The sequence below is a fragment of the Bufo gargarizans genome, chromosome 5 (genome assembly GCF_014858855.1).
Source record: "Bufo gargarizans isolate SCDJY-AF-19 chromosome 5, ASM1485885v1, whole genome shotgun sequence".
In the NCBI taxonomy this organism is placed as follows: Eukaryota; Metazoa; Chordata; class Amphibia; order Anura; family Bufonidae; genus Bufo; species Bufo gargarizans.
The window spans coordinates 367,674,460-367,702,238 of NC_058084.1; the positions used below are offsets into that span (position 1 = coordinate 367,674,460).

General features: G+C 38.6%; 1 protein-coding gene across 1 annotated transcript in view; it reads left to right on the forward strand.

The window, feature by feature from the left end:
- Positions 1 to 20,586, forward strand: part of LRRC3B (leucine rich repeat containing 3B) — a 265,493-nt gene extending 244,907 nt beyond the window's left edge. Inside the window, exon 2 of the mRNA XM_044294831.1 lies at positions 19,249 to 20,586. Coding sequence (XP_044150766.1) covers positions 19,392 to 20,171 — 780 coding nt within the window. The 5' untranslated portion in view covers positions 19,249 to 19,391 and the 3' untranslated portion in view covers positions 20,172 to 20,586. The remainder of the gene's footprint in view (positions 1 to 19,248) is intronic.
- The last annotated feature ends 7,193 nt before the right edge of the window (positions 20,587 to 27,779 follow it).

A 27,779-nucleotide genomic window follows, 5' to 3' on the forward strand; every position in this document is an offset into this window, starting at 1 on the left:
TGTGGGGGGAGTTTTGTAGAGCTGGTATATATATATAAGTTCCCAGACTCCAACTCGCACCACCAGCCTGATTTGTGAATTTAGTGGAGAACCAATTTTTTTTATTAGTTCTCAATAAAATGTTCTTAAACGTACTTTATTCAGGCAGTTAGTAGGTTCTTGGCAATAACCAAAGACAATTAACTTTCCTAACTAGTTCAGGATCCGACTAGAGGGACGGCCATACGGGACTTAGTACTAACCAATAGACCTGACAGAGCAACATACATGGTTGGGGGACACCTGGGAAATAGTGACCATAAAGTAATAACCTTCCAATTGTCATTCAAAAGAGTGTTTCTTCAGGGAGGCACAAAAAGGCCAAACTTCCAAAAAGCACAATTTAGCCAAGTAAGAGAGGCCTCAAAAACAAAATACAATCACAAAATGGGATATATTTAAATGAGAGGTACATACCGTAAGGGAATAAAAGTGTGAGGAACAAAAAAAAAAAAACATAGTGGATAAATTTAATATTTAAATCGCTAAAAGGAAGGTAATGAGGAAGCATTGAAAAACTGTAAGAAAAAAAATTGAAAATATAAAAGACAAATCAAAGCAGCCAAGCTAGAGATTCATTGCCAACAAGAGTAAAACTAACCCTAAAATGTTCTTCAAGTATATAAATGATAAAAAGTTTAAAACTGTGTCGGCCCCTTAAAGAGTGATGAGGGGGAAGTTGCAGACATCGATGAAGAGAAAGCAAATCTATAAAATATTTTTTTCTCCACTGTATTCACTGAGGAAAATAAACTGTCAGATTAAATGCAGTGTCAAAATAAACTCCCCATTACAAGTGGTCTGTCTGACCCAGGAAGAATAGCTTGGTCATCTTAAAAAGATTAAAATAGACAAATCACCAGTAGGTATGAGCGAACTTCAGTTTTTGAAGTTCAGGTTCAGGTTTACGCTAAATTGCGTTATGGATTCTGTTACCACGGACCATAACGCAATTCATTGACCGAATGCATAACGGCATTCCATCATAATAGAAGCCTAATGGACTGGAGAATACTTTGACTGGGAGAAAATGTGTGTATGTGGGTAAGTAACTGGCTCAGTGATAGAAAACAGAGGGTGGTTATTAATGGTACACACTCAGATTGGGTCACTGTCACTAGTGGGGTACCTCAGGGGTCAGTACTGGGTCCTGTTCTCTTCAATATATTTATTAATGATCTTGTAGAAGGCTTACACAGTAAAATATAATATTTTGCAGATGACACTAAACTGTGTAAAGTAATTTACACTGAAGAGGACAGTATACTACTACAGAGGGATCTGGATAGATTGGAGGCTTGGGCAGAGAAGTGGCAGATGAGATTTTACACTGACAAATGTAAGGTTATGCACATGGGAAGGAATAATGCAAGTCACCAGTACATACTAAATGTTAAAACACTGGGTAACACTGATATTAGGAATTTTAGTGGACATCAAAGTTTACTGTAGAAACCAGTGTCAGGCAGCTTCTGCCAAGGCCAATACGATTGTGGGGTGCATCAAAAGAGGCATATATGCCCGTAATAAGAACATGAGAGGAGATGTAATAACTATGTTAAAATATATCAGGGGTCAGTACAGAGATCACTCTCATCATCTTTTTATCCCCAGCACTGTAACAACACCTTTAATACTGGGAATTCTGCTGTACGATGGCATATTAGCAGTTAATAACTGAAGATTATGTTCTCATACAATGCAAGCAGAGGGAACACAGCACGTACACTTTTACTTTTCTTTTTACAGCTTGAAAGAATGAGCCCTGTGCTTGGTCCCTGTCTGCTGTGTATACTTCTATTCAAGCTGATAATAACGCAATGTTCAACTACTTTCAGATTTTTCAGAACAATGTAGAAATTCATTGAAATACAGAGGGGATTACAGTCTATTTCCATCAGCTATCAAAAAAGATAGATCCAGTTTTCTGTTTTTCATTCACAATACAGCGCATCAGAGCATATACGTGCATTGAATGGCAGATTTAAAAAAATACCCATTGCATTTTTATAGATTTTCTACTAACTCTTTGCAACCCAAAATTATGATAGCTGAAAGAAACAACATACCTCTTATTCCTGCAAGTATTACTGCAGTAAAATGTTAATAATCCTTCAGGCTTTGAACCACCAAAAATGTTTTGGGTTGAATAATAATCATACAATGTTTTTAAAATGCTTATCTGTGAGACTGTGTGACGGTTATGGATGACAGAGGTGGGTATTGTGTTTGCGAAGAGGGCACTGTAAGATATATATAGATACATGAATTGGCAGCCAATCACTGTCCTCATCAGTCTACAGCTGAGGACAGTGATTGGCTGCAGTGGTCAAGCACCGTATCCAGACATATCAGCAGACTACCAGACCGCTGCCGCAGAGAACGATGCTGGAGACATGGATGAGCATATGTTTTTGATATTTTAAGACACTCTAGGGGTTGTCTGAGATTTAAATTATCTTGGACAACCCCTTTAACGTTTAAGTTCTTGCCAAATTTGTGGTATTCATTTGGGTTCCAGGATATTTTCCAGATAAATTCTCCTGATGTAAAAGAACATGTTCATAGGATATAATGGGCTAGTGTATGCCAAAAGAGTATGCTTTTGGGATATGTTGTGGCATGTGTCAGTATACCGTTTTTACTTGGCACTGAAAAGTGACTCACAAAAATGTAATATGTGCGGCATATAATAGAAGATGGACAAGTTATGCAGTTGTATAGCATTCAGTTGTGTACACTGGGTACATTACAGTACAAGGGCTGAAATGTGCCAACCTCTTCACAAGAAGTCCATAACAGATAAGGATTCTAAAGTCCTAAATTCTACTAATGTGTTCTTCTGCTCCTTGGTAATAGGATTTTAGAAAAGCTTTATTCACTTGCATATGATGGTTTTGTTGTGGAAATTTTATTAGGATGTGTATTTGATATATTGTGTATTGTCATCAGTGTCAGGGTAAACCATTGGAGTGGATATCTTCCCGTGTATGTCCTGTCACAGCTGCTGGGCACAGGGGTCTCCATCGGCGAATGGTCCATGTGCTAAGCACTGGGCTGTGGGCCGGGGGAGACTGATGTGTTCAGCAGAGCAGGGTTTTGTTGGCACATGTATTGCCGCCGGCTAGGACCCCCGCGCAAGAGCAAATTTATTGGCTTGGCGTGGATGCATTTGTTAAGAGAACAATATAAACGAAAGGAACGTGCATTTGTTGTCTCTAGTGCGCCTGATCAGCCGCTGGAGATAATGATGTTGTCCTGTAAATAAACCTGCATGTGGATCATAGTAACTTTATCTGGCATTGATCACTGAGCAGTGGAAATGGGTGATTATTGTATCTAAATGCTTGTCTTCCTATGTCATCACTTCCTGTATTGTATACATGTGTTTGTTAGCTGGCTATGTATTCTAAATGCTTGTCTTCCTATGTCATCACTTCCTGTATCCTTGTCTTGGGCCAGCCCCTTTTACACCTTTTATTAGTCAATAAAGGACGGACACTGGGCAGGGCGGGGAGATGCTCAGCAGAATTCAATCAAGATGGTAGTACATGGGAGCTCTCTCTAACTGCACCTGAGGGAAGATGGATTTACCTTTTTCCTTACACAAACTTTGATGTGAGCTGACTATTTTTAATTTCCAATTCAGATGGCGAGCTAGGTGGATTCAACAGATTTTTTTCTCTGCACAGCAGGTAAAAGGAGGGAAACTGTAGTTTTGTCTGCTGCGTCAGAGAAAATTTCTGCTTGTTAAAAGAACATTTTTTGCTCTATTTGTGTGAATGGGAATAAGGTTAGGTCACGATAGGGACAGGCATAATTCATTTTCCACCTTGAACCCTGGAACGGTGACGTTCTTAAGGGAAGGGCTGGATGTGTAGTGTGGCGGAGGTGTTCTCCGCAGTAGAATTTAGGTACTGTGACATCGCCGCTTAAGAGTCTGACCTGCCTTGTAAAGACCTATTAATCTGTCCACGGGAGAACCGCAAGATGGAAACAGACTTTGGATAGAAGAAAGTTGGGACTGAGGTTGTGAGGGTGAACCCGCTCCAGATGCCTTGGAGGCGGGCCATACCTGAAGATCGGCAGAACTACCGAGAGACTGTGGGGGTGTGGTCACTCCAAAGTGGAGGTGGCCGACACCAAGAGACTGTTAAAGAAAGGCCAGTTAAAGACTGCGAGAGTGAACCCGCTCCAGATTTGGGGGGGGGGGACGACAACTCCCGAGAGACTGGGTGTGTGTTATCCTAAAGATGGCTCAGGAGAATTCAATCAAGATGGTAACGACTGGGTGTCTCTGACTGCAGCTGATGGAGAATGGATTTACCTTTTTCCTTACACAAACTTTGATGCAAGCTGATTGCAACCATTAATTTGTCTACAACAGATTATTACAGATTTCTACTTCAGTTTTAGCAGTGGAAATTTTCAAATGCGTGTAAACATGAGCTTTGGGTTCCCTTCTCAACACCTAAGGCTCAAATAACATCTCTTTTGTCCATTTGGCGGATCCGTTGAGAAATTTCCTGGCCCATACACTAAACGTATCCTTAGTGTACGGCCACACATTCAGGAGTAAATTTAAAAATAGAAGTAGTATTTGTTTTTAATACTTTTATGATCCACTTCTGATTTGGGCTTCCAAAAACGACATCAAGAAACCTGAATATGTGGAAATATCCTTAGGACCCCAATGAGGTTTACCTAAAGGTCAGATACAACAAAACATTGTTAAAGCATCCATAAAGCAATAATCCTCAGAGAATAATTTGTCTCATAGGGATCGACTTGTCTCTATATATGATAAGGTTATATTAAATTCTATCATCTGCCTCTATACTCCATAGAGTACTTCTGGAACAAATGTGATCTCCAAAATACCATACTTAGTGAACTCCCCATTATCTAGTGTCACTGCCATACAGGCTTCCTATGTCTTATAAATCCTGCCCCAGCTGTAAATGTCACACATTATGGCCCTAAAGTGAAACATCTGTGGAATACTGCTTCATAAAAAGAGTAATGTTACATACTGCAGTGGATCAATTGGAACAGCTCAATAATACAGACGTGGACAAAATTGTTGGTACCCTTTGGTCAATGAAAGAAAAAGTCACAATGGTCACAGAAATAACTTTAATCTGACAAAAGTAATAATAAATTAAAATTCTATAAATGTTAACCAATGAAAGTCAGACATTGTTTTTCAACCATGCTTCAACAGAATTATGTAAAAAAATAAACTCATGAAACAGGCATGGACAAAAATGATGGTACCCCTAGAAAACACAGAACATAATGTGACCAAAGGGACATGTTAATTCAAGGTGTGTCCACTAATTAGCATCACAGGTGTCTACAACCTTGTAATCAGCCATTGGGCCTATATATATGGCTCCAGGTAATCACTGTGTTGTTTGGTGATATGGTGTGTACCACACTCGACATGGACCAGAGGAAGCAAAGGAAAGAGCTGTCTCAAGAGATCAGAAAGAAAATTATAGACAAGCATGTTAAAGGTAAAGGCTATAAGACCATCTCCAAGCAACTAGATGTTCCTGTGAGTACAGTTGCACATATTATTCATAAGTTTAAGATCCATGGGACTGTAGCCAACCTCCCTGGACGTGGCCGCAGGAGGAAAATTGATGACAAATCTAAGAGACGGATAATCCGAATGGTAACAAAAGAGCCTAGAAAGACTTCTAAAGAGATTCAAGGTGAACTTCATGCTCAAGGAACATCAGTGTCAGATCGCACCATCCGTCGTTGTTTGAGCCAAAGTGGACTACATGGGAGACGACCAAGGAGGACACCATTGTTGAAAACGAATCATAAAAAAGCAAGACTGGAATATGCCAAACTACATGTTGACAAGCCACAAAGCTTCTGGGAGAATGTCCTGTGGACAGATGAGACAAAAATCGAAGTTTTTGCCAAGGCACATCAGCTGTATGTTCACAGACGAAAAAATGAAGCATATCAAGAAAAGAACACTGTCCCTACTGTGAAACATGGAGGAGGCTCTGTTATGTTCTGGGGCTGCTTTGCTGCGTCTGGCACAGGGTGTCTTGAATCTGTGCAGGGTACAATGAAATCTCAAGACTATCAAGGAATTCTAGAGAGAAATGTACTAGCCAGTGTCAGAAAGCTTGGTCTCAGTCGCAGGTCATGGGTCTTGCAACAGGACAATGACCCAAAACACACCGCTAAAAACACCCAAGAATGGCTAAGAGGAAAAAATTGGACTATTCTAAAGTGGCCTTCTATGAGCCCTGACCTCAATCCTATTGAGCATCTTTGGAAGGAGCTGAAACATGCAGTCTGGAAAAGGCACCCTTCAAACCGGACACAACTGGAGCAGTTTGCTCATGAGGAGTGGGCCAAAATACCTGCTGAGAGGTGCAGATGTCTCATTGACAGTTACAGGAAGCGTTTGATTGCAGTGATTGCCTCAAAAGGTTGCGCAACAAAATATTAAGTTAGGGGTACCATCATTTTTGTCCATGCCTGTTTCATGAGTTTATTTTTTTACATAATTCTGTTGAAGCATGGTTGAAAAACAATGTCTGACTTTCATTGGTTAACATTTATAGAATTTTAATTTATTATTACTTTTGTCAGATTAAAGTTATTTCTGTGACCATTGTGACTTTTTCTTTCATTGACCAAAGGGTACCAACAATTTTGTCCACGTCTGTATAATAAATAAAATAATTGACATCATAAAGAATTAGGTTTCATACGCTCCAGAACTAACTGTATTTAATAAAATCATCATTTGAATCTTATAAGTACTTCAACCCAACTAAGATGATAGCAGCATATGATAAGTGTAACTAACACAGATTAGTAATAATGGATTAAATACAGTGCTATAGTTTCTGATTGACCCTTCCAAATGATTAAAGGGATGTTGTGAAATTCCCCTTTGATCCTTCACTAGTCATTGTCTTATCATCTCCTGACTCTAAGTAACGCAGAGATTCCTCGCTGTTTACAACTACAAAATATTTCCGAAGCACAAGGGAGATTAAAATCATTCATCTGTGCTGCCATTTTTATATAGCGTACACGATAAAAACATGAAAATCTACAAAGGCAGTGGCAGCTTCAGTGGACCTGTCTCCCACTGTTAGCGTGTATGACTGTCTCTGACTTCTGCAGTGATTGCTTGGTAAGTTTCAATGTGAGATCAACCCTGTTGTGAGAAAAATCTAAATCAAAGTGTACATAAAGGATCTATAGATACAATCGGGTCTCGTAACACAAAAGCTTTTTATTCAAGCATTTTGGTTTTCAAAACAATTTCCATAGTGGTATTGTGATCAGTAAGACAGTAACAGTATGGCCCATAGTAATCTGGATACATTAACTTGCAGTTGTCACTAAATTCCTTGATTTCCTTAACTAGCCTGCAATATCTGATCATGTCTTCTGCTGCAGCATCTCCTCGTGTACTCTGAAAGCTACACATTGCCTAGCAACTACTTGTCTTGTGTCTGGGTCTATATTTGCAGAATTTGGCCCAATATATTCACTATGACACTATGCTGGCTTGTTTTTGTATCTGCCAGGTGGAGTTCATATCACTGCTACTGATTTATAGTCTTGTGCTCTGTTATATGAACAGAAGATCAAAATAATGGAATCTGGCACATAACTGAAACTAATGGCACTAGACAGACCCCATTGGCTATAATGGGGGTCACCAGGTTTCTGTTATGCCATCTGTTATTTTACATGCCTGCAGATTTTTTGGGTCTAATATTTTTGACAGACTCTGCAGTGTGAACAAACCCTCTCTCAGGAAGCATCCGTTGAGAAATCATACAGTTTTTAGACAATAAAAGCAAAGGGGGAGGTGTGGAACCAAGAACAAGTGGGGGTTATATCCTGACTGTGTTGAGAGAGGACTGGGGGAGAAATCGTGTAGAAAAATGAAATCTACTTTACATTTATGAACATATCTGCTGCAGATTCTGTCATATCTGCTGGAAAAAATAGCACACCATGCTGCACTATTTTATCTGTTAAAATGACAGACGCCATGTCAGAGCCTGATGGACGCATTATAACTAGACAGTGCCTGTTGGGCCCGGTTGATGCCTGCTTTAATAGCTACATGCATTCCTCATGTAGTAACAATTGGAGCATCTATTATTATGTCTCTATGTTGTGCCATTGCTTTATTATTTCTACTACAAGTTTTGAATTAATTTCCAGCAGCTTGCAGTAAGGGTACAGAGGGTAGGTAACCAGTTGGGGGGGGGGGGGTGTACCTGCACAAACTCACTCTATCCAATCAGTGCTGCCATTTTCAGACTGTGCAGGGGACCCCCCCCCCCCCCCCCCAACTGGTTACCACCCCTCTGTACCCTTACTGCAGACTGCTAGTAATTCATTCATAACTTCTAGTAGAAATAATAAAGGAACAGCACAACATAGAGCCATAAGAATAGATGTATCAGAATTGTTATTACATGGGGAATGCATGAAGCTATTAAAACAGGCATGTCAGGAGTGGTGAAAGGTCCTCTTTAAAGGGAACCTGTCTCCATGAAAATGCAATGTAAGCTACAGGCAGCAAAAAGTAATATGCCATAAAGGCGTCTGAATTTCAGAGGCTTATTTCTCTTGAAATCAGTTTAGTATTTTTCAGCTTCAACGTTATGCCATGTGAACATAGCCTTAAAAGTGTACCTTGCCAATGCTTCAAGTCATTGATTGGTTCAGATCCCATTAAAAACAGCCTTCCCCATGCACAAAAACAGCCTTCAACTTGCTTAAAGTATAATAGGTTTGCCACCCTTAGGACATTTTTCAAGAAAATCCAAAAGAAGTAGTAACGCTGTAACATCTTACAAACTGCCTAGTTGTGAATAGCAGGATTTTTCAAACTTATACAGTCATGGCCGTAAATGTTGGTACCCCTGAAATTTTCCAAGAAAATGAAGTATTTCTCACAGAAAAGTATTGCAGTAACACATTTTGCTATACACATGTTTATTCCCTTTGTGTTTATTGGAACAAAACCAAAAAAGGGAGGCAAAAAAGCAAAAGCAAATTGGACATAATGTCACACCAAACTCAAAAAAATGGGCTGGACAAAATTATTGGCACCCTTGACTTAATATTTGGTTGCACACCCTTTGGAAAAAATAACTGAAATCAGTCGCTTCCTATAACCATCAATAAGCTTCTCACCCGGAATTTTGGACCACTCTTCCTTAGCAAACTGCTCCAGGCCCCTCTTATTAGAAGGGCGCCTTTTCCCAACAGCAATTTTAAGATCTCTCCACAGGTGTTCAATGGGATTTAGATCTGGACTCATTGCTGGCCACTTCAGAACTCTTCAGCGCTTTGTTGCCATCCAGTGCTTTTTGACGTATGTTTGGGGTCATTGTCCTGCTGGAAGACCCAAGATCTTGGCCGCCAACCCAGCTTTCTGACACTGGGCTCTACAGTGCGACCCAAAATCCGTTGGTGATCCTCAGATTTCATGATGCCTTGCACACATTCAAGACACCCAGTGCCAGAGGCAGCAAAACAACCCCAAAACTTCAATAAACCTCCACCATATTTCACTGTAGGTACTGTGTTCTTTTCTTTGTAGGCCTCATTCAGTTTTCGGTAAACAGTAGAATGATGTGCTTCACCAAAAAGCTCAATCTTGGTATCATCTGTCCACAAGACGTTTTCCCAGAAGGATTTTGGCTTACTCAAGTTCATTTTTGCAAAATATAGTCTTGCTTTTTTATGTCTCTGTGTCAGCAGTGGGGTCCTTCTGGGTCTCCTGCCATAGTGTTTCATTTCATTTAAATGTCGACGGATAGTTCGTGCGGACACTGATGCTCCCTGAGTCTGCAGGACAGCTTGAATATCTTTGGAACTTGTTTGGGGCTGCTTATCGACCATCCGGACTATCCTGCTTTGACACCTTTCATCAATTTTTCTCTTCCGTCCACGTTCAGGGAGATTAGCTACAGTGCCATGGGTTGCAAACTTCTTGATAATGTTGCGCACTGTGGACAAAGGCAAATCTAGATCTATGAAGATGGACTTGTAACCTTGAGATTGTTGATATTTTTCCACAATTTTGGTTCTCAAGTTCTCAGACAGTTCTCTTCTCCTCTTTCTGTTGTCCATGCTTAGCGTTGCGCTCACAGACACACAATGCAAAGACTAAGTGAACTTCTCTCTTTTTTATCTGCTTTCATGCATGATTTTTATATTGCCCACACCTGTTACTTGCCCCAGGTAAGTTTAATGGAGCATCACATGCTTGAAACAATCTTATTTATCCTCTATTCTGAAAGGGTGCCAATAATTTTGTTCAGCCCATTTTTGGAGTTTGGTGTGACATTATATCCAATTAGCTTTTTCTCCCTTTTTTGGTTTTGTTTCAATACATACACACCAAGGGAATAAACATAGGTATAGCAAAACATCTGTTACTGCAATACGTTTCTGTGAGAAATACTTCATTTTCTTGAAACATTTCAGAGGTGCCAACATTTACGGCCATGACTGTATATAAAAGGAGAAATGCACAAATGTGCAAGAAGGCTCGCAAGAAGAGTTATTGCTTGTTGCACTGGTTAGGTCCTAGCAGCTGAGGGGGCCATGAGCCCTCTTATTTGCCACTCGTGAACAGCTATATTCAGCATTGGACTTCCCCTGAAGATGTAGAAAGCATTTCTTTGTACTGCGCTGAGCAGATGAGCATCTCACACTAACACCTCCCTCTACCTGAAGCTGTGATGTCAGTAGTCGTAGCTTGGGAACCAAGCTCAGCGAGTGCCCGTATGCTTATGCAAATAGTAGCCACTCCAACCACTATTCTGTTGCTGAATGCATTACTTATGAGTTTATGCCAAAGGTAAATGTCTCAGTTTACAGCTCAAATAAGGTTGAGTTCACCCTTCAGTTATTTCCTTCAGATATTATGAGCCAAAACCAGGTGCGGGTAAAAAAACATAAAACAGGTGCAGATCTTTCCATTACACCTGATCTCTGTGTAGGCTTCGCTACTGGTTTTAGCTCACAATAACTGATGGAAATAACTGAACAAATAACTGATGTGTGAACTCAGCCCAGGTGATATATTGATGTTTTGATGCTTTTTTGTAATATTTTAAGTAAGCAAAGGTATTATCATTTCTGGTGTAAGGCCATATAATATACAGGTGAAACTCGAAAAATTAGAATATCGTGCAAAGTTCATTTATTTCAGTAATGCAACTTAAAAGGTGAAACTAATATATGAGATAGACTCATTACATGCAAAGCGAGATATTTCCAGCCTTAATTTGTTATAATTTGGATGATTATGGCTTATAGCTTATAAAACCCCAAAGTCACAATTTTGAGGTACCATTTTCTCAGGGGGTATGGATTAATTAGTTGATTAGACTGTGACACTTTGAGCCTAGAATATTGAACCTTTTCACAAAATTCTAATTTTAGGCTGCATTAATGCAATTCCTTTTATTTTACATTACTGAAATAAATGGACTTTTGCACTATATTCGAATCTTTTGAGTTTCACCTATTACATATTCTGATTAGGAGGTTATCTTATTTAAAGATACTCCTTGCCAGCCTTTCTTTACTTGTGGTGTTAATGTTCTGTAGCTTGTCATTGTACTATAGAATTCACTTGGTTCATAGATCAAAAGAGTTATATGGAGGCTTCTCTGTGGAGGAGACTTGGTTTATGTGCATTCGATATATTTTTTTTCAAGAGACGCTTTGATGTTAAACTATTGTATCTCCAGCCACAAGCCTTTCATTTTCCGCTACTGTCTTGTAGAAGCATTCAGGACTTCATTCTCCATCATGAAATTTGTATTAAATGTGATTATACTGGTTTTAAAAGTAAGACATCATATTCCATTAGCGTTAAGAGCATGAAGAGAAAACTCTGTGCAGTTGGTCAAATTGAGGAGAGTAAGGATATTTCCAGGGAATGTTCCTTGAGATAAGTTGCATATTCTAAAAGTAGCAGAGTATGCTTTATTGATGATGTTTAATTGAGTAAGTCAATGATTCATATAAAATTCTATATTGCAACCTTCTAAGGGAATTGTGGACCTTTCCTACTACCCAAAGTATTTTAACCCTTTCATCCACAGGGCAAAACTTCACCTTTTGAATTGCTGCGTTCTAAATGTTTATTTCAGTTTTTTAGTTGACAACAAAAACTTAAGACAAGGTATATATGGCTTTCTACATCTTTTTAGATAAGCATGGTCAGAGACAGGAAAAAATCTATAGTAAGGTCATTTTTTCAATGCATAGATATTTATCCCAAAAGTGAATTCTCTCATTCTCCCATGCAAAGGAATGTCAAATATGTGTATATAGTGTAAGATGTTTCTAGTGCTGAGAATAAGAACCCTATTTTAGATTTAAATGCATACCCCGTCCTTAGCTTCAGACACAGCCCCTGTACATGGGTGATGATCATTCAAGTACAGAATATTTTTTAGTAAAGGTGCAAAAGTAGATAGGGCCAGGGTACAAGAGACTAAAATTAGAGGCTGGATGTAATTATTAATATACCAGTAATATGTGACATGAGTGGGAAGGGGTTAACACACCTGGTTACTGTATTTTAATACATGGTTAGGTATGGCTGTGGACATGCTGGATCAGATGCAGGAATTAAAGGCGTTGTCCTAGATACCTAAACATCTCGGACAACTCCTACAATGTCTTAAAAAAAAAAAAAAACAGCATTTACTCACCCTTTATTAAAGCTTCTTTCTCTGAAGACCTCCTCTATCACTGCTGCTTGTTTTCGGTCGATCACTGAGGTCAGTGATGGGTTGCAGAGGTGAGGGGCAAATCTAGAAATGTCACTGTACAGCTCACCGACTCCAGTGAGGTGCACAGCAATGTGTCTGGAACTGGAATCTCACTGCTGCAGACAATCACTTTCCACATCTGCAGACCACTGAGGACAGGGATTGGCTGCAGTGGTTATGTGGCATATCCAGGCACATCACAACTGCTGTTTGGAAACAAACACCAGTGGGTGTGCCAGACCAGCACCACAGTGAACGGCCATGGAGAAACAGGTGGACATATAATGTTTTTTTTGTTTTTTTAAGACATTATAGCGGTTGTCTGAGATTTAAGATACTATCTAAGCAAGACCTTAATTAGAGCATACGGATGTCGTAGAGGGGTGCCCTTGAAGAAAAATGGACCAACATAACTATTTAAAGGGGTTCTTTCACTTCAACAAATAGCATTCATCATGTAAAGTTGATAAAAGACTCTTACTAATGTATTGAGATAACCTTTTGCGAATACAAAAGGGGGGACATGGTGTCAGGGAACACCCACCCCCTTTTAGTATGTGCAAAGGTATATGGATATGAAAGGGTTAAGTCGAATTACTTACCTGTAATGAGTGCTGGGCTGAACTTGACCTTGTGGATAATGGATGATCATGATTGGTCTGCTGGTAACGGTCGGCATGAGTCAACTGTAAGAGAAGAAAATTTCAGTTACTCACTGCGCATTCAGCAGTTGACAGCGAAGAATCCCCCATCTCACCCCCCTTCTTTTATCGTCATGGTGTTTATACGGGGTAATAGTCGCTCCTTGAGTGGACTAGTTTGGGTCTTAGACAAGGTCTTGGATTTAATTAATTCTTATGATTTAAATATTTTGATTGTCTAAGAATATGAGTCGTGGCCTTTATATACCAAAACAAATGTTAAAATGATATAAAATAAAATATCTTATTATATAATTTGACAAAGTCTAAGTCTCTTTGTGTGTTTCAATTTTGGTTAGTGGTGGAATACGACACCATGTGATTGTCCATATCGCCTTGTATTAACTTTATGTACATAATAAATCCCATTTTCTTAAGTAAGACACCCCTTTTAAGTAGCATTTCCCATTACTTTTAGGACCACCAAGATCAGGTACATTTTGATACATGAATTGTAGTTACCATTATGAAAATATTTCACTTAAAAAAGGTATGTGGTAACAATATGTTAACATGTATCTAAATTCATAAATGCCCTTTGTTACCACAATTATGAATTATGTGCAAATACAATATAAAGAAGTGATGTTCCTTCCTTGTTAACTTGTAGTCAAGGTAATTGACCCAGAAATTCGCTATCTAGCTGGCTATGTATGGATTTATTGAATTACTTGAGAATAGCTTGCCATCTGAAAGCTGCCTTTGTATTTGAACTATGGCATATAACTGTTGGCAATGGAATAAATCCTGCATTTTAAGTGCTGTGACCTGCTATACATAAATCACCTGCGGTCTCTTGTGAAAGGGTACACTCCCACAGTACTGAAAATAACACAACAAAAAAGGAGTGCAAAACACACCACTATGGAATAGTTAAAAAATCTAATGTTATTAATGTATCAATAAGTTATAAACATGATGGACAGCATGTATAAAAATAAAAAAGCAGGGACTAAACACAGTTTGCACCGCCCTGCTGTCAGCCCTATCCCAATGAAGATGGTAAGTATGTTTCTGATGATCGGTACAAGATGGAGTAAATAACCTATTGAAAGTGATCGATCAGAGCAATGTAAAATGGGTACGAAATACCAAATATAAAGGTGCCCCCTATAAATAACACTACTAAGGCCCAGAACAATCAAGTCATACAACCTAGAGGGGCACTAAATAGAGAGGCAATATACCGATGTTGGAAGGGGCTGATGTCAGGGCGGAGGTGCTCCTCGACGCGTGTTTCGTGTGTTAGTTCGCTTCCTCAGGAGGAGTTCTATACATAAAGTGTATGTTGTCTGGGCAGCCCGCAGCAGTTATTTAACCCCTTAATGACCAGCCTGTTTTGGGCCTTACTGACCAAGCATTTTTCATCATTTGTTCATCGTTACATTCCAAGAACTATAACCTTTTTATTATTCTGTCTATGTAGCTGTATGACGGCTTGTTCTTTTGTGGGTAGTTGTAGTTTTTAATGCTGTCATTTTGGGAAAAACATAACTTTCTGATTAACTTATATAAACTTTTTCTGGGAGGGAGATGGGAAAAAGGAACAGTACTGCCACTAAGTTTTGCATTATAAATTTTGCGGTGTTCATTTTTTGGCATAAATAACATAATATCTTTATTCTCTGGGTCAGTACGATTACAGCAATACCAAACACATTTAGTTTTTTTGCATTTCACTACTTTTGGGCAATAAACCCCTTTTTTAAACAAAAAGAAGAAAATGTTTTTGCATTTTTGTATACCAAGAACCATAACATTTTTATTTTGCTTTCTACGGAGCTGTGTGAGGGGTTTTTGTGGGATGACTTATAGTTTTCAATGGTATCATTTTGGTATAAATAACACATGTTAAGTTTATTTGGTGGCGACTAAGCAAAAATTAGCAATTCTGACTTTTTGTTTTTTTACAACGTTCACCATAGGAGATAATTTACATGATAATTGTGTGATGCAGGTCATTATGATTGTGGCAATACCAAACATGTGGGGGAGATTTTATTATTGCTATTTTTTTCATTGAAAATAATTTTTTCAATGAAAAAATGCGTATTTTTTTATTGGATTTTTTTTATTTAATAAAAATTTTTTAACTTTATTCAATGCACTATTCCTAGGTGCATTACGTTTTATTATCAGTGCTATACTGACTATACTGAGGTGCAGCCTGCTGGAGAACACTCAAGGCAGGCTTGGGACCTACACTAGATCCCAGCCTTCCTATACACACATTGGCACCTCGCAATCTCATTTGTTGATTGCCGATGGGAGATGCTCCCTCTGTCTCGACTTACATGAGGCAGGCCCCATGTAAAGGGTTAAACAGCCCAAGTTGGCACTCCTGCCGGTCCAGCTGTCAGAGCAGGAGCACTGCACTCATGTGAAAAGGTGGCGGCTGAGCCTAAGGCCTCTTAGCGACTGCTGTAAAAAGGCATATGGGTGGTCACTAAGGGGTTAAAATGTCACTTTCTAGCATAGGAGAATGTGATTAGCTATTGATTGTTAATAATATATTTATTTGTGCACATTTTTATGTAGCTGTGTTTCCATTCCAACACTCTTTCGAGATGACAATTTAGGTTCCATAAATGTTAATGCCTCACAGATACTGCCCCTAACAACTGCAGCCAGCTGGTGTCAAAATGCGATTACTCCATTTATCAGTAATTGTTCCCTGTAGATTATAGCTTACTGATTTAGGGCATTAGTGAAACAGGAGCAAGAAAAAATGAACACAGTACGTAAATGAGAGCAGTCAAATGTGGAACTAATGTGTCTGTTGATATCTTTAGAGCACATGGAGAAGAGACATAAATAAGAACATTACTGTCATCACAGGAACTTAATTAACAAGAGCAAACATTTGGATATATAATAAATCCATATGGCTTCTGCACGGCCAAACACAATATTTATACACTCTACATGTAACACCACCCGGAAACAAACTAAATTCCATCATAATTATTTCCTTATTCCCTGAATTCACCTTAAAGGGATTGACCTGCAAAAAATATTGCTAATACTATACAATGAATAGAGAATTTCAAATGAATTATTAGTATAATATACATGCAATAAGAATATTGTTTTCTTTTTTCGGTACCACCCCCTGCTGTTTCTTATGTGGCAAGAATTCAGGCCAATCTTTGCCTGCAATTCAGTAGGGGGCCGCATCTCTGCCTCCATTCAGTGCTGACATAGTGATCTCATAATGAAGCAGCTGAAGTGGCCCAGCCACCTTTTATTCATCCCTACTTCTAAATTCATGAAAGTATATAGCTATATCTCTGTCCAGACAGTGGAGAGGGGCATTAAGGAAGGACATTACATATAACAGTGCTATTTATTAGTGTAATTGCTGGCGCTGTGTTTGAGGGACTATTTAGTATCTGGGGGTTCAAAGAGTGTACAAGATCTGACTGCAATGCACTCCTGAGAGATGCAGGTGCTTAATGGTCACATGAGACAAGCTGCTGTCCACCCACAAAAAGGGAATTGACAATTCCTCCGGATTTGTGAGTAAAAAGACGAAAAGGGAGAAAATTACTGTGAGATCAGTGTTTTTTTTTCATGTATGATATAATTGAAATACTAGTGTGCATTACTCCATTACTCTATTTTATTTAAATCTTTGGATAACCTCTTTTAATACAAGTGGTCACAAGTATAAGTAAAAGAAGTCCATGTATGTTTTTTCATGTCATTATGAGAAAGTAGATTTACTTTTAAGAGCTCCATTAAAAAATATAACACATAACTATAAAATACCGGCTCTAGATTAAGCATGCCAAAAACTGTCTGTGCTTCGTCACCTAATAGCCACAGCTGGCCTTGCAATATTAGCAACATTATATCATATTTATTTCCTAAATTAGGTAAATTCTACTAGAGGGAACCAGAAATGCCATTCCTAATAAGAATTTTCACTGGCATAAGATGCACCTGAATTATGGAGATGCCTCTTCATAATTTTGGTATATCCATGGGACATCCATGCACCAGAAAATAAAAATCTACACCAAAAAGAAACTGCTGTAGATTCCAGGGGCTGTAGACACACCAACTTTTTAGCAAAATGGTTGAGGGTGTAGGAAAAAGTGTAAAAAGTGATAAATTTGGCTGCAAAAACTGGACTCAAAGTTGAACTTTTCTACACCAGAAGCTGCATCGAACAATTATACATTCCCCCATGTATTTGTAATAGACTTTTTATTTGCTGTTATACAGTTAAAAGGATTGTCTAATTTAGAAATACTCTACAAGCTGATTCTGCGTTAAAAACAGAAGGGGGGGGGGGGGGGACACACAGAAATTTCAGAAAGTATCAGCCGAGAACATTTACAATGATTGTTTCTCAGTCTGGGGGACTGCAGCATTTCTGTGAAATTCATGAATAGCTCATTGACTTCAATGGGCATTGTGTAATTCTGGATTTACAGGGCCCAATTTTTGGCCAGTTATCGGGAAACAATGTTTGTACAAATATTCTCGATACTTGGCCAATATAAAGATGCCATAGATCACCCAATGAACAAAAAAAGGCTCATTCATCAGGTAAACTGATCTTTCAGACGGACACCTCAGTCATCAATTAATCTGTAGGGGGACAAGCGGTGGCATTAGTCATTATCCCCATACAGTGAAGGGGTGCATCTAAGTGACGAGCAGGGAGTTATTGGGAAGGAGCGGTCCCTTTCAGAAAATTTCCTGTCCAGTTGGGCCATCTAAATCCAGTATAATGCTTCATTCTCCATGCAGTGGTACTGAAGACAATTTGAACACCTACTGCTGTGTTCACAGATTACATGTGGTCACTGGTGATCAGTGATAGTAATGATCTGAGCAATGAGACAATCTGTAATCAGGATCATTCTAACAAAACGGATTATCCAAAATGGATTATTTACAATGTAGGGATCCAAGGCAAGTGCAGCAGATCCACTCAAAGATTTGTCCCATTGTCATCCATTGGGGTTTTTGTGTGGTAGCAAAACAAATTCTGCTTTGGAAAATTTCTAATGCATGTGAATGGATTTGTGAACTATTGTGAACTATTTTACATGTATGCAATGTGGAATGAATGCAAATTTCACATAGATTTTGATGCGAACTATGTGCTGAAATCCACATGAAAATTCCACCGTGTGAACATAGTCTAGGTGTAAATTTATGCATCAGTTATAAATAGTGCTGATAATGAGTCGGCTGAATTCTTTATAGCTACTTTTAACTAAAATGTAGATGTATCCTTCTCTAATTATGCATTGTAAATAAATATATTTTCCTGTTTTTGCAAAACTTTTATGTAGGTCGACTATAATATAAACTGTAAACTATGAAAATCTACTCTGTTTCCTCAGACAAATGTTCTTTAACGGACAAGTCCTAATGAGCCGTAAGCTGATTGTCAGTGGCTGAGAATTGATAGAGTAGTGACAGAGTAGTGAACGTTGGCCGTCAGGGTTACAGAATGTGCAGCGTAAGATTAATGCTGGAACTTAGTGTACAGTATGACAGGTATTGGCATAATAAATGAATAGTTCGATTATAAGGAAGAAAAAAATGAGGAAAAAATTTAACAAATTTTAAAGAGATTGTGAGTAATCACACATTTATCCTGACTATCATATACTATAATATGAAGGAAATGCAACTATTAATCATATTAACTGCGCTGTATTTTTTTCCTTTAGGTGCCTTCCTTGAACTGATGAGTGCTACAGTCCTCCATTCAAAGAACTCTAAAAAATGAAGCTACATCTATGCTCCGGTGCATCTTTTATTACTTCTTTTGGGTAAATGAGGAGTAGTCATGTTATTATGCTGACATCTAAGCATGAATTTGGTAGACCTGTGGCTAACACGCTCTCTCTCCATGTGTCTACTCCTACAAAGCTTTGTTCTGATGATACTGTGCTTTCATTCTGCCAGTATGTGTCCCAAAGGCTGTCTGTGCTCTCATTCCGGAGGCTTAAATGTCAGTTGCAGTAATGCAAATCTCAAGGAAATACCTAGAGACATTCCCCCGGAAACTGTTTTGCTCTACTTAGACTCCAATCAGATAACCTCTATCCCTAATGAGATTTTTAAAGATCTCCATCAACTGAAAGTTCTCAACCTATCCAAAAACGCCATTGAGTTTATAGATGAACATTCTTTTAAAGGTGTAGCAGAGACCTTACAGACCCTAGATCTGTCGGATAACCAGATTGTAAGCGTCCATGAAAATGCTTTCAATAACTTGAAGGCAAGAGCCCGGATTGCTAACAACCCATGGCATTGCGACTGTACTCTTCAGCAGGTTCTGCGAAGCATGGCATCTAATCATGAGACTGCGAGCAATATTATCTGCAAAACAGCCGTGCTGGATGAACATGCGGGACGGGCATTGCTGACTAATGCTAATGATGCTGATCTTTGCAATCTTCCCAAAAGGACAACAGATTATGCCATGTTGGTCACTATGTTTGGCTGGTTCACCATGGTGATATCATATGTGGTATACTATGTACGGCAAAACCAAGAGGATGCAAGACGTCATCTTGAATACTTGAAATCCCTGCCAAGCAGGCAAAAAAAACCTGATGAAGCTGATGACATTAGCACTGTGGTATAGTATTTGATGCAGGCTTAGGCAATTTGTGGTTAAGCCAGAAAATAGCAGAAAACGCCAAGTGATTTGGTCCAACAGGAGCTGGAAAGCCACACGCTGCCTATTCCTGATCTAATGTATCAATGACTGACATAAGATTTTGGTAATAGATCAGATTTCATTAGGACAAATCAGTTTAGTTCTAATGTTTGTTGTAAACCTTTTTGCCTTTTTGAGACTATTTACAGTAGCTAATTTTTTGCCACTGATAAAAAAAAACAATACAACAATACAAGATAACTTTTGTCTGAATGGTACTCGGTTGTCTCTGATGGTATTCCAATCAACTTAATTAACTACGTAGTACATTATCATAAATTAGAATGCATTTCACTATTTAATATTGAAATATTTATTTTTTTAATTTCTAAAAAAAATAAAGGAGTAACTTAAAACTGTGTAATACATAGTTAACTATCGATAGTTCTTTAGATTATAACAAATGACTGGGTTAACTGATTTATTTTTATAGGTTAGTATTGGTTTAATATGAAATACAATGGGCTGAAGCCCCACAGTAAGAAATAAAAATCAATTCTGCATTTATTTTCCTCTTTATCTCATTATACTGTGTATAAATATGCACCAATCAATGAGTCGTAACACTAAAACCACGTGAATAACATTGTGTACATACACATGTAGTAGAGTTAACATTCAAACTTTTAACTTGAATTTCTTAACTCAGCGCATCTACTTAAGCATGTGTGTTAACTTTACTACATCTGTAGGTCTCCCTCGTGCTTTAAACATCTCAATGCATGGGCTCCACGATACTTTTGAAGATGTTATATGGTATCTAACACCAAGACATTAGCAGCAAATCCTTAAAGGGTTTTTCGCTTTCTTTTTATTGACGACCTGTCCTCAGGATAGGTCATCACTATGAGATTGGCAGGGTTTGACTCCCAGCACCCCCGCTGATCAGCTATTTGAAGAGAAAGCAATGCTCAAATGAGCGCTGCCTTCTCTTTATTGTTTACCTGCTTGCCGTCACAACTGCAGCAGCAAGCAGGTGTAATTACATCTCAGTTGTCCCATTCACTTCAATGGCACTGCTCTTTTCTATTCATTTAAACAGGAAAGAGTCGGCTTGTAATGTGGTTGTGACCGCAAGCAGGTAAACAATGAAATAAGGCAGAGCTCTTACGAGCGCTGTTGTCTCTTAAAAAAGCTGATTGTTGGGGGTCCCAGGTATTGACCCCCCAACCAATCTGATATTCATGAACTATCCATCAATATAAAAAAAAAGTGGACAACGGCTTTATGGTTGGGGCTACTTTTTGATATTATCCCTGAGCAAATAATCAAATGAATTGTCTGTGATACTCCAATTATTTTTTTTTCTCCAGGAGTAAGAGTATATGACTGGTCTGAAAATATTCACACATAGACAGAACATGTGGGATATCCCTTCTGGCCTCCCCCCAGAAGGTTCTTTAATATATAGAAAAAAGTATTGGGTGTTAAACTTTACAGCAGGGGTTTCAAATTAACCAATCAGATTATACCAGCTATTGTACCAAAAACCTATACTCTGATGTGCAAAAGGGTAACAATGTTTTGAACTTTTGAATTTCAGGCTCTATATCTAACCATCCACTACAGCTCCGAATGTGAGACTACCATCATTTTATAGACAATCATCTTGGCTATCTCATACATAATTTGGAATTACAACAATTTAGCATATGATTAGTTATGCAGATTCTTTTCATGTAACTGCATTGGTACTGTTTTGCTCCTAAAATTCTAAATTTTTATTTTTATTATTTTGTAAATCCACCTTTGGCTTTCAACACTGCCCGAATCCTTCTGGGCATCGACTGAAATCTGTTCTCAGGTCTAATCTACACATTCGGTTGGTGCATACTGGTCGACTCACTTGGGTACGAATACAGATTTTTCTTCAACTCTACCCACAAGTGTTCGATTGGGTTGAGGTCTAGGAACTGTGGGGGCCAATCCAGCAATTTTACTTCATTGTCATTAAAATATTTATTTGCCAATCTTGATGTATGTCATCCTTTTCTTACCCATAGTACTCGGCTTGTAAGATACTCCCCATATAGCTCAGCATTGAGACCACCAAGTACTCAATACCTTTGGCTGTGAAACAACCCCATATCATCAGGTTTCCTCAACCGAAATTGCCAGTTCCTTTAATTTTTTGATCCGTTAGCCCCCTTTTCCCTTGTTCTTTCCAGACCCATTTGCACCCGATATTTAGCCTGGACATCCACCTGGCTTTGGAATGGATGGACAGACTTCATTTCATACTCTTCCAACTGTCATGGTACTCACATGATGCAGTTTGGCTCATAGATACCGCTATCGTTGAGCTAGATGATACTGTTTCACTTTTCTTGGGAAATCTCCGTCATGGCTGCTCCTGGATATGAAACAGTGACCTTTTGCTTGGGAACCAATCTAATAACACACAAGTTGTAATTTATAGTATACAAAAATAAAAAGATTGCTCCACCACCAAGAGCAACATAGTAACAATGAAGTTACATGACAAGAACCTGTATAACGAATCATATGCTAAATAGTTGCAAATCCAATTTATGTACGAGATAGCCAAGATAATTTTCTATGAAATGATGGTAGTCTCTGGATAGTGACATATGGAGCCTTAAAGTCAAAAGTTCAAAACATTGTTACCCTTTTGCTCATCGGTGTATGTCTTCATAGGATAACATCTGGAATCATCATGGTAGCTCTTAGGCAGGAAACCCAAGGAATAATTTTGTCTAGATACATGAATGAGTAGTCTATATACTGTACAGCTTCTACCAGATATTGCAGACTAAGAACATGTGCTTACAAAGAGTATATGATTTAGACATTTACAGAACAGCAGTGTCTAAGGAAAATAATATTTGAAATTATGATTTAACTCTTAGTTTTTCTCATATCAAACTTGGCGGCAAGACATGTCACGTGGCAACTATTGCTGAGGATAGGTAATCAATATGGGAAACCCAGACAACCCCCTTAATAACATTTAGCACCTATCCACTGGATTGCTGAGGTCTGACTGCTGGGATCCCCACAGATTATGAGAAGAAGGGTGCCTAGGTCCCCTGTGTGACTTGAGTTTGCATATGTGACCACTGCTTCATCTACTTCTATAGGACTGAGATAGATGAGATCTGAACTTGTCAATCCCATAGAAGTTAAGTAGAAGTAAAAGGAGCAGAGGTTACTTCCCACAGATGCTTAATAAGATTACAATTAGGTTTTTTCAAAGTCTTGAACTCTTTCTCATGTATCTCAAACCATTCCTAAGCAATTTTTGCATTGTGGAAGCTTTCATTATCATGAAAGAGACCATTTCCATTTGGGAATAGCATTTTTATAAAGGATTGAACTTGGTCTGCAACAGTGTTTCGGTAGGTGGAACATGCCAGGATTCAGTATCCAGAGGATCACACTGCCAATACTGACTTACGTTCTTTTTACAATGCATCCTGGTGCCATCCATTACCCAGATTAGCAATGTCCACACACCTATATAATTTAAAAGAGAATTCATCAGACCAGGCCACCTTCTTTTAATTGCTCCGTGGATCAGTTCTTATGTGCCAATGTTGGCATTTTTGGTGACTCTGTCACTAGTTCACTGGTTATCCTTCCATGTAACACTATGAGTACTTTCTAAAAACTGAATGTTGGTAACGCCACACAAGAACTGCAGCTTTGTATATGCTGTAACCCAGTCATTTAGCCACTGCAACATTGCTTTCGTCAAGTCAATGTTAAGTCATTTTAGGGTGTGACTTTTATTATCTTTGACAATCCCTTTAAGCTTGTTCTTTAGGTGCAGGTCAGCTGTGCAACACCACCTTCACCCTCAGAAAGTGATATTGCCTATGCTGTTGCACACCATTAAGGTCAGCCCTAATGGCAACTGGGTTAATGCTATTCACTTCACCTGTCAGTGGTATTAATATTATGGTTAATCGATGTGTGTGTGTATATATATATACATATATATATATATATATATATATATGTATATATATACACACACACACACAAAAGAAAGAGAGAGCAGCACTAGGCAAATTATTCAAAGTATGGTACACGCAATCCAGACCTTGATCAAATATTCCCAAATGGCATGTAGAAAGGATCACATCACTCTAGGGATGTGAAAAATAGTATATTTATTGCTCTGTATCCATAAAAACACAACTTTTCGTCTCACACTTGCTTTAAAAAAGGTCCAGGTGGGAACTGTAATGTCACTTTTTATAGATACAGAGGAATAAATCTAAATCTTTTTTTCACCTTCCCAGAGTGCTGTGAACCCTTCTACATGATATATATACATTGCCTGTCCAAAAAAAGTCGCCAAGCAAATAGTTATGAGCCTCCTATTTGATAATTACTGCATAGGCGATTATCTTTCAGCTGGCAATAAGTTATTTAACCCCAACTGGTGCAATGAGTTGCTTCTCATTTCTTAAACAACCATGTCGAAAGACACATCTCGTGGTCGTGGAAAAGATGTTAGTCTGCTTGAGAAGGGTCAAATCATTGGTATGCATCAAGCAGAGAAAACATCTAAGAAGATTGCAGAAACTACTAAAATTGGGTTAAGAACTTTGCAACGCATTATTAAAAACTGGAAGGATAGTGGGGACCCATCGTATTCGAGGAAGAAATCTGGCAGGAAAAAAACCCTGAATGATCGTGATCGGCGATCACTTAAACATTTGGTGAAACCAAATCGAAAGGAAAACAACAGTAGAACTCAGGGCTATGTTTAATAGTGAGAGTAAGAACATTTCCACAAGCACAATGTGAAGGGAACTCATTGGATTGGGACTGAACAGCTGTGTAGCCGTAAGAAAACCACTAATCAGTGAGGCAAACCAGAAAAAAAGGCTTCAATTTTCTAGGGAGCATAAAGATTGCACTCTGGAACAATGGAAGAAGGTCATGTGGTCTGATAAGTCCAGATTTACCCTGTTACAGAGTGATGGGCACATCAGGGTAAGAAGAGAGGCAGGTGAAGTGATTCACCCATCATGCCTAGTGCCTACTGTACAAACCTGTGGGGGCAGTGCTATGATCTGGGGTTGCTGCAGTTGGTTAGGTCTAGGTTCAGCAACAGTATGTGCTCCAAGAATGAGGTGAGCTGACTACCTGAACATACTGAATGACCAGGTTATTCCATCAATGGATTTGTTCTTCCCTGATGGCACGGACATATTCCAAGATGACAATGCCAGGATTCATCGGGCTCAAATTGTGAAACAGCGGGCCATTCAGGGACCATGAGACATCATTTTCACACATGGATTGGCCACCACAGAGTCCAGACCTTGACCCCATTAAGAATCTTTTTTTTTTTTTTTTGGACAGGGAGTGTATATATATTTACAGTTGTGTTCAAAATAATTGCAGTCAGACATCACTAACCTGATCAATCACTGTTTTTGATAGAAATTATATTTCTACATGGCAAATAATTTACTGGCAGGTGTAGTAGAGTAATAGAGACCCAACAGACGCAACAGGCATGACATGCATGCTGCTGATTCTCTGCAGTTCAATCACTTATTGAAAGGGGCATGTTCAAAATAATAGCAGTGTGGAGTTCAATGAGTGAGGTCATTCTTTCTTTGAAAAACAGGTGGCAATTATTGTCCTTATTTAAGGAAGGAAGGCGCCAAATGTTGTGCATGCTGGTTACAGTGCATTTCTCTCTGAAATTCTGAGGAAAACAGGTCGTTCCAGACATTGTTCAGAAGAACAGCGTACCTTGATTAAAAAGTTGATTGGAGAGGGGAAAACATATAAAGAAGGGCAGAAAATGATAGGCTGCTCAGCTAAAATAATCGCAAATGCTTTAAAATAACAACCAAAACCTGAAAGACGTGGAAGAAATCGGAAAAACTACCATTCGAATGGATAAAAGAATAGCCAAAATTGCAAGGACTCAGCCAACAATCAGCTCCAGGAAGATCAAAGAAAGCCTAAAGTTACCTGTGAGTACTGTTACACTTAGAAGACGCCTATGTGAATCCAAGCTATCTGCAAGAAGCCCCCGCAAAGTCCCCCTGTTGAAAAAAAGACATGTGCTGAAGAAGTTGCAATTTGCCAAAGACATCTTGTGGAATGATGAAAGTAATATTGTTCTTTTTGGGTCTAGTAGCCAGAGACAGTTTGTCAGATGACCCCCAAACACTGAATTCAAGCCACAGTACACTGTGACGACGCAAGCATCATGATATGGGGATGTTTCTCATACTAAGGTGTTGGGCTTATTTATCGCATACCAGTGATCATGGGTCAGTTTGAATTAATCAGAATACTTGAAGAGGTCATGCTGCCTTATGCTGAAGAGGAAATGCCCTTGAAATGGGTGTTCCAACAAGACAACGACCCAAACACATCAGTAAATGTGCAACATCTTGGTTCCAGACCAACAAGATTGACGTTATGGAGTGGCCAGCCCAATCCCCGGATCTTGATCCAATAGAAAACTTGTGGGGCTGACATAAAAAATGCAGTTTCTGAGGCAAAACCAAGAAATAGAGAAGAACTGTGGAATGTAGTCCAATCATTCTGGGCTGGAATACCTGTTCACAGGTGCCAGAAGTTGCTTGACTCCATGCAACACAGATGTACAGCAGCTCTCAGAAACAATGGTTATACAACTAAATATTAGTTAACGGAGTCAAAGGAAAACAAAATCTTCAAACATTTTTCAGCTTATATGGTGAATGTTTGAGTTTGTAAAGAAGAATACAAACACTGCTATTTTTTTGAACAGTCTAATATATTTTTTTATTCAATTTATTTAGAGGAACAACACAAATTTGATATATTTTTCTTCATGTTTTGATTTCGAATAGAATGTGCAGTGTTCCCAATGCATTTGTATGTATGGAAATAAAAGCTATTAGAAGGATTTTGAGCTTTATTCACTTTTTTAAACACACTGCTATTATTTTGAACACAACTGTATATGTGTGTATATATATATATATATATATATATATATATTTATATATACACGAAAATATTCTATATATCTACCGTAGCAATGTACTAGTCTGCCACAGACCATGGTACCTGATATAAAACACAGTAAAATCTTGTGGTTATATTGTATATTGGTGTACATTAAAGGGAACCTTTCACCATAAAGGTGCAGTGAAATCCTCAGGCAGCATTTTATAGAGCAAGAAGAAAGCCGATCAGACTGAAATATAGTTTTATACACGCTCCTATAGTTTTATAGGAGAATATTCAGTATAACATATAAAATCAAAGTCATTTTAAATCTCTGCTAATTCTGAGTTTAGGCGTCATGTGGGAATTCCCAACCAGATATTGATATTCCTTCAAGCAGCTGATCAGTGAGGTGGCCGGAGTTGGACCCCCACCCATCTGGTATTGATGACCTATCCTAATGATAGGTTATCAATATCTTTGCACTGAACAACCTCTTTAAATGAATATTTAACACGTTATTCTGAATCTTTTCCTATAAAAACTTGTAAAAAATAAACTTGTTGCAGACTGTACTGCATTTTCATGGTGACAGGT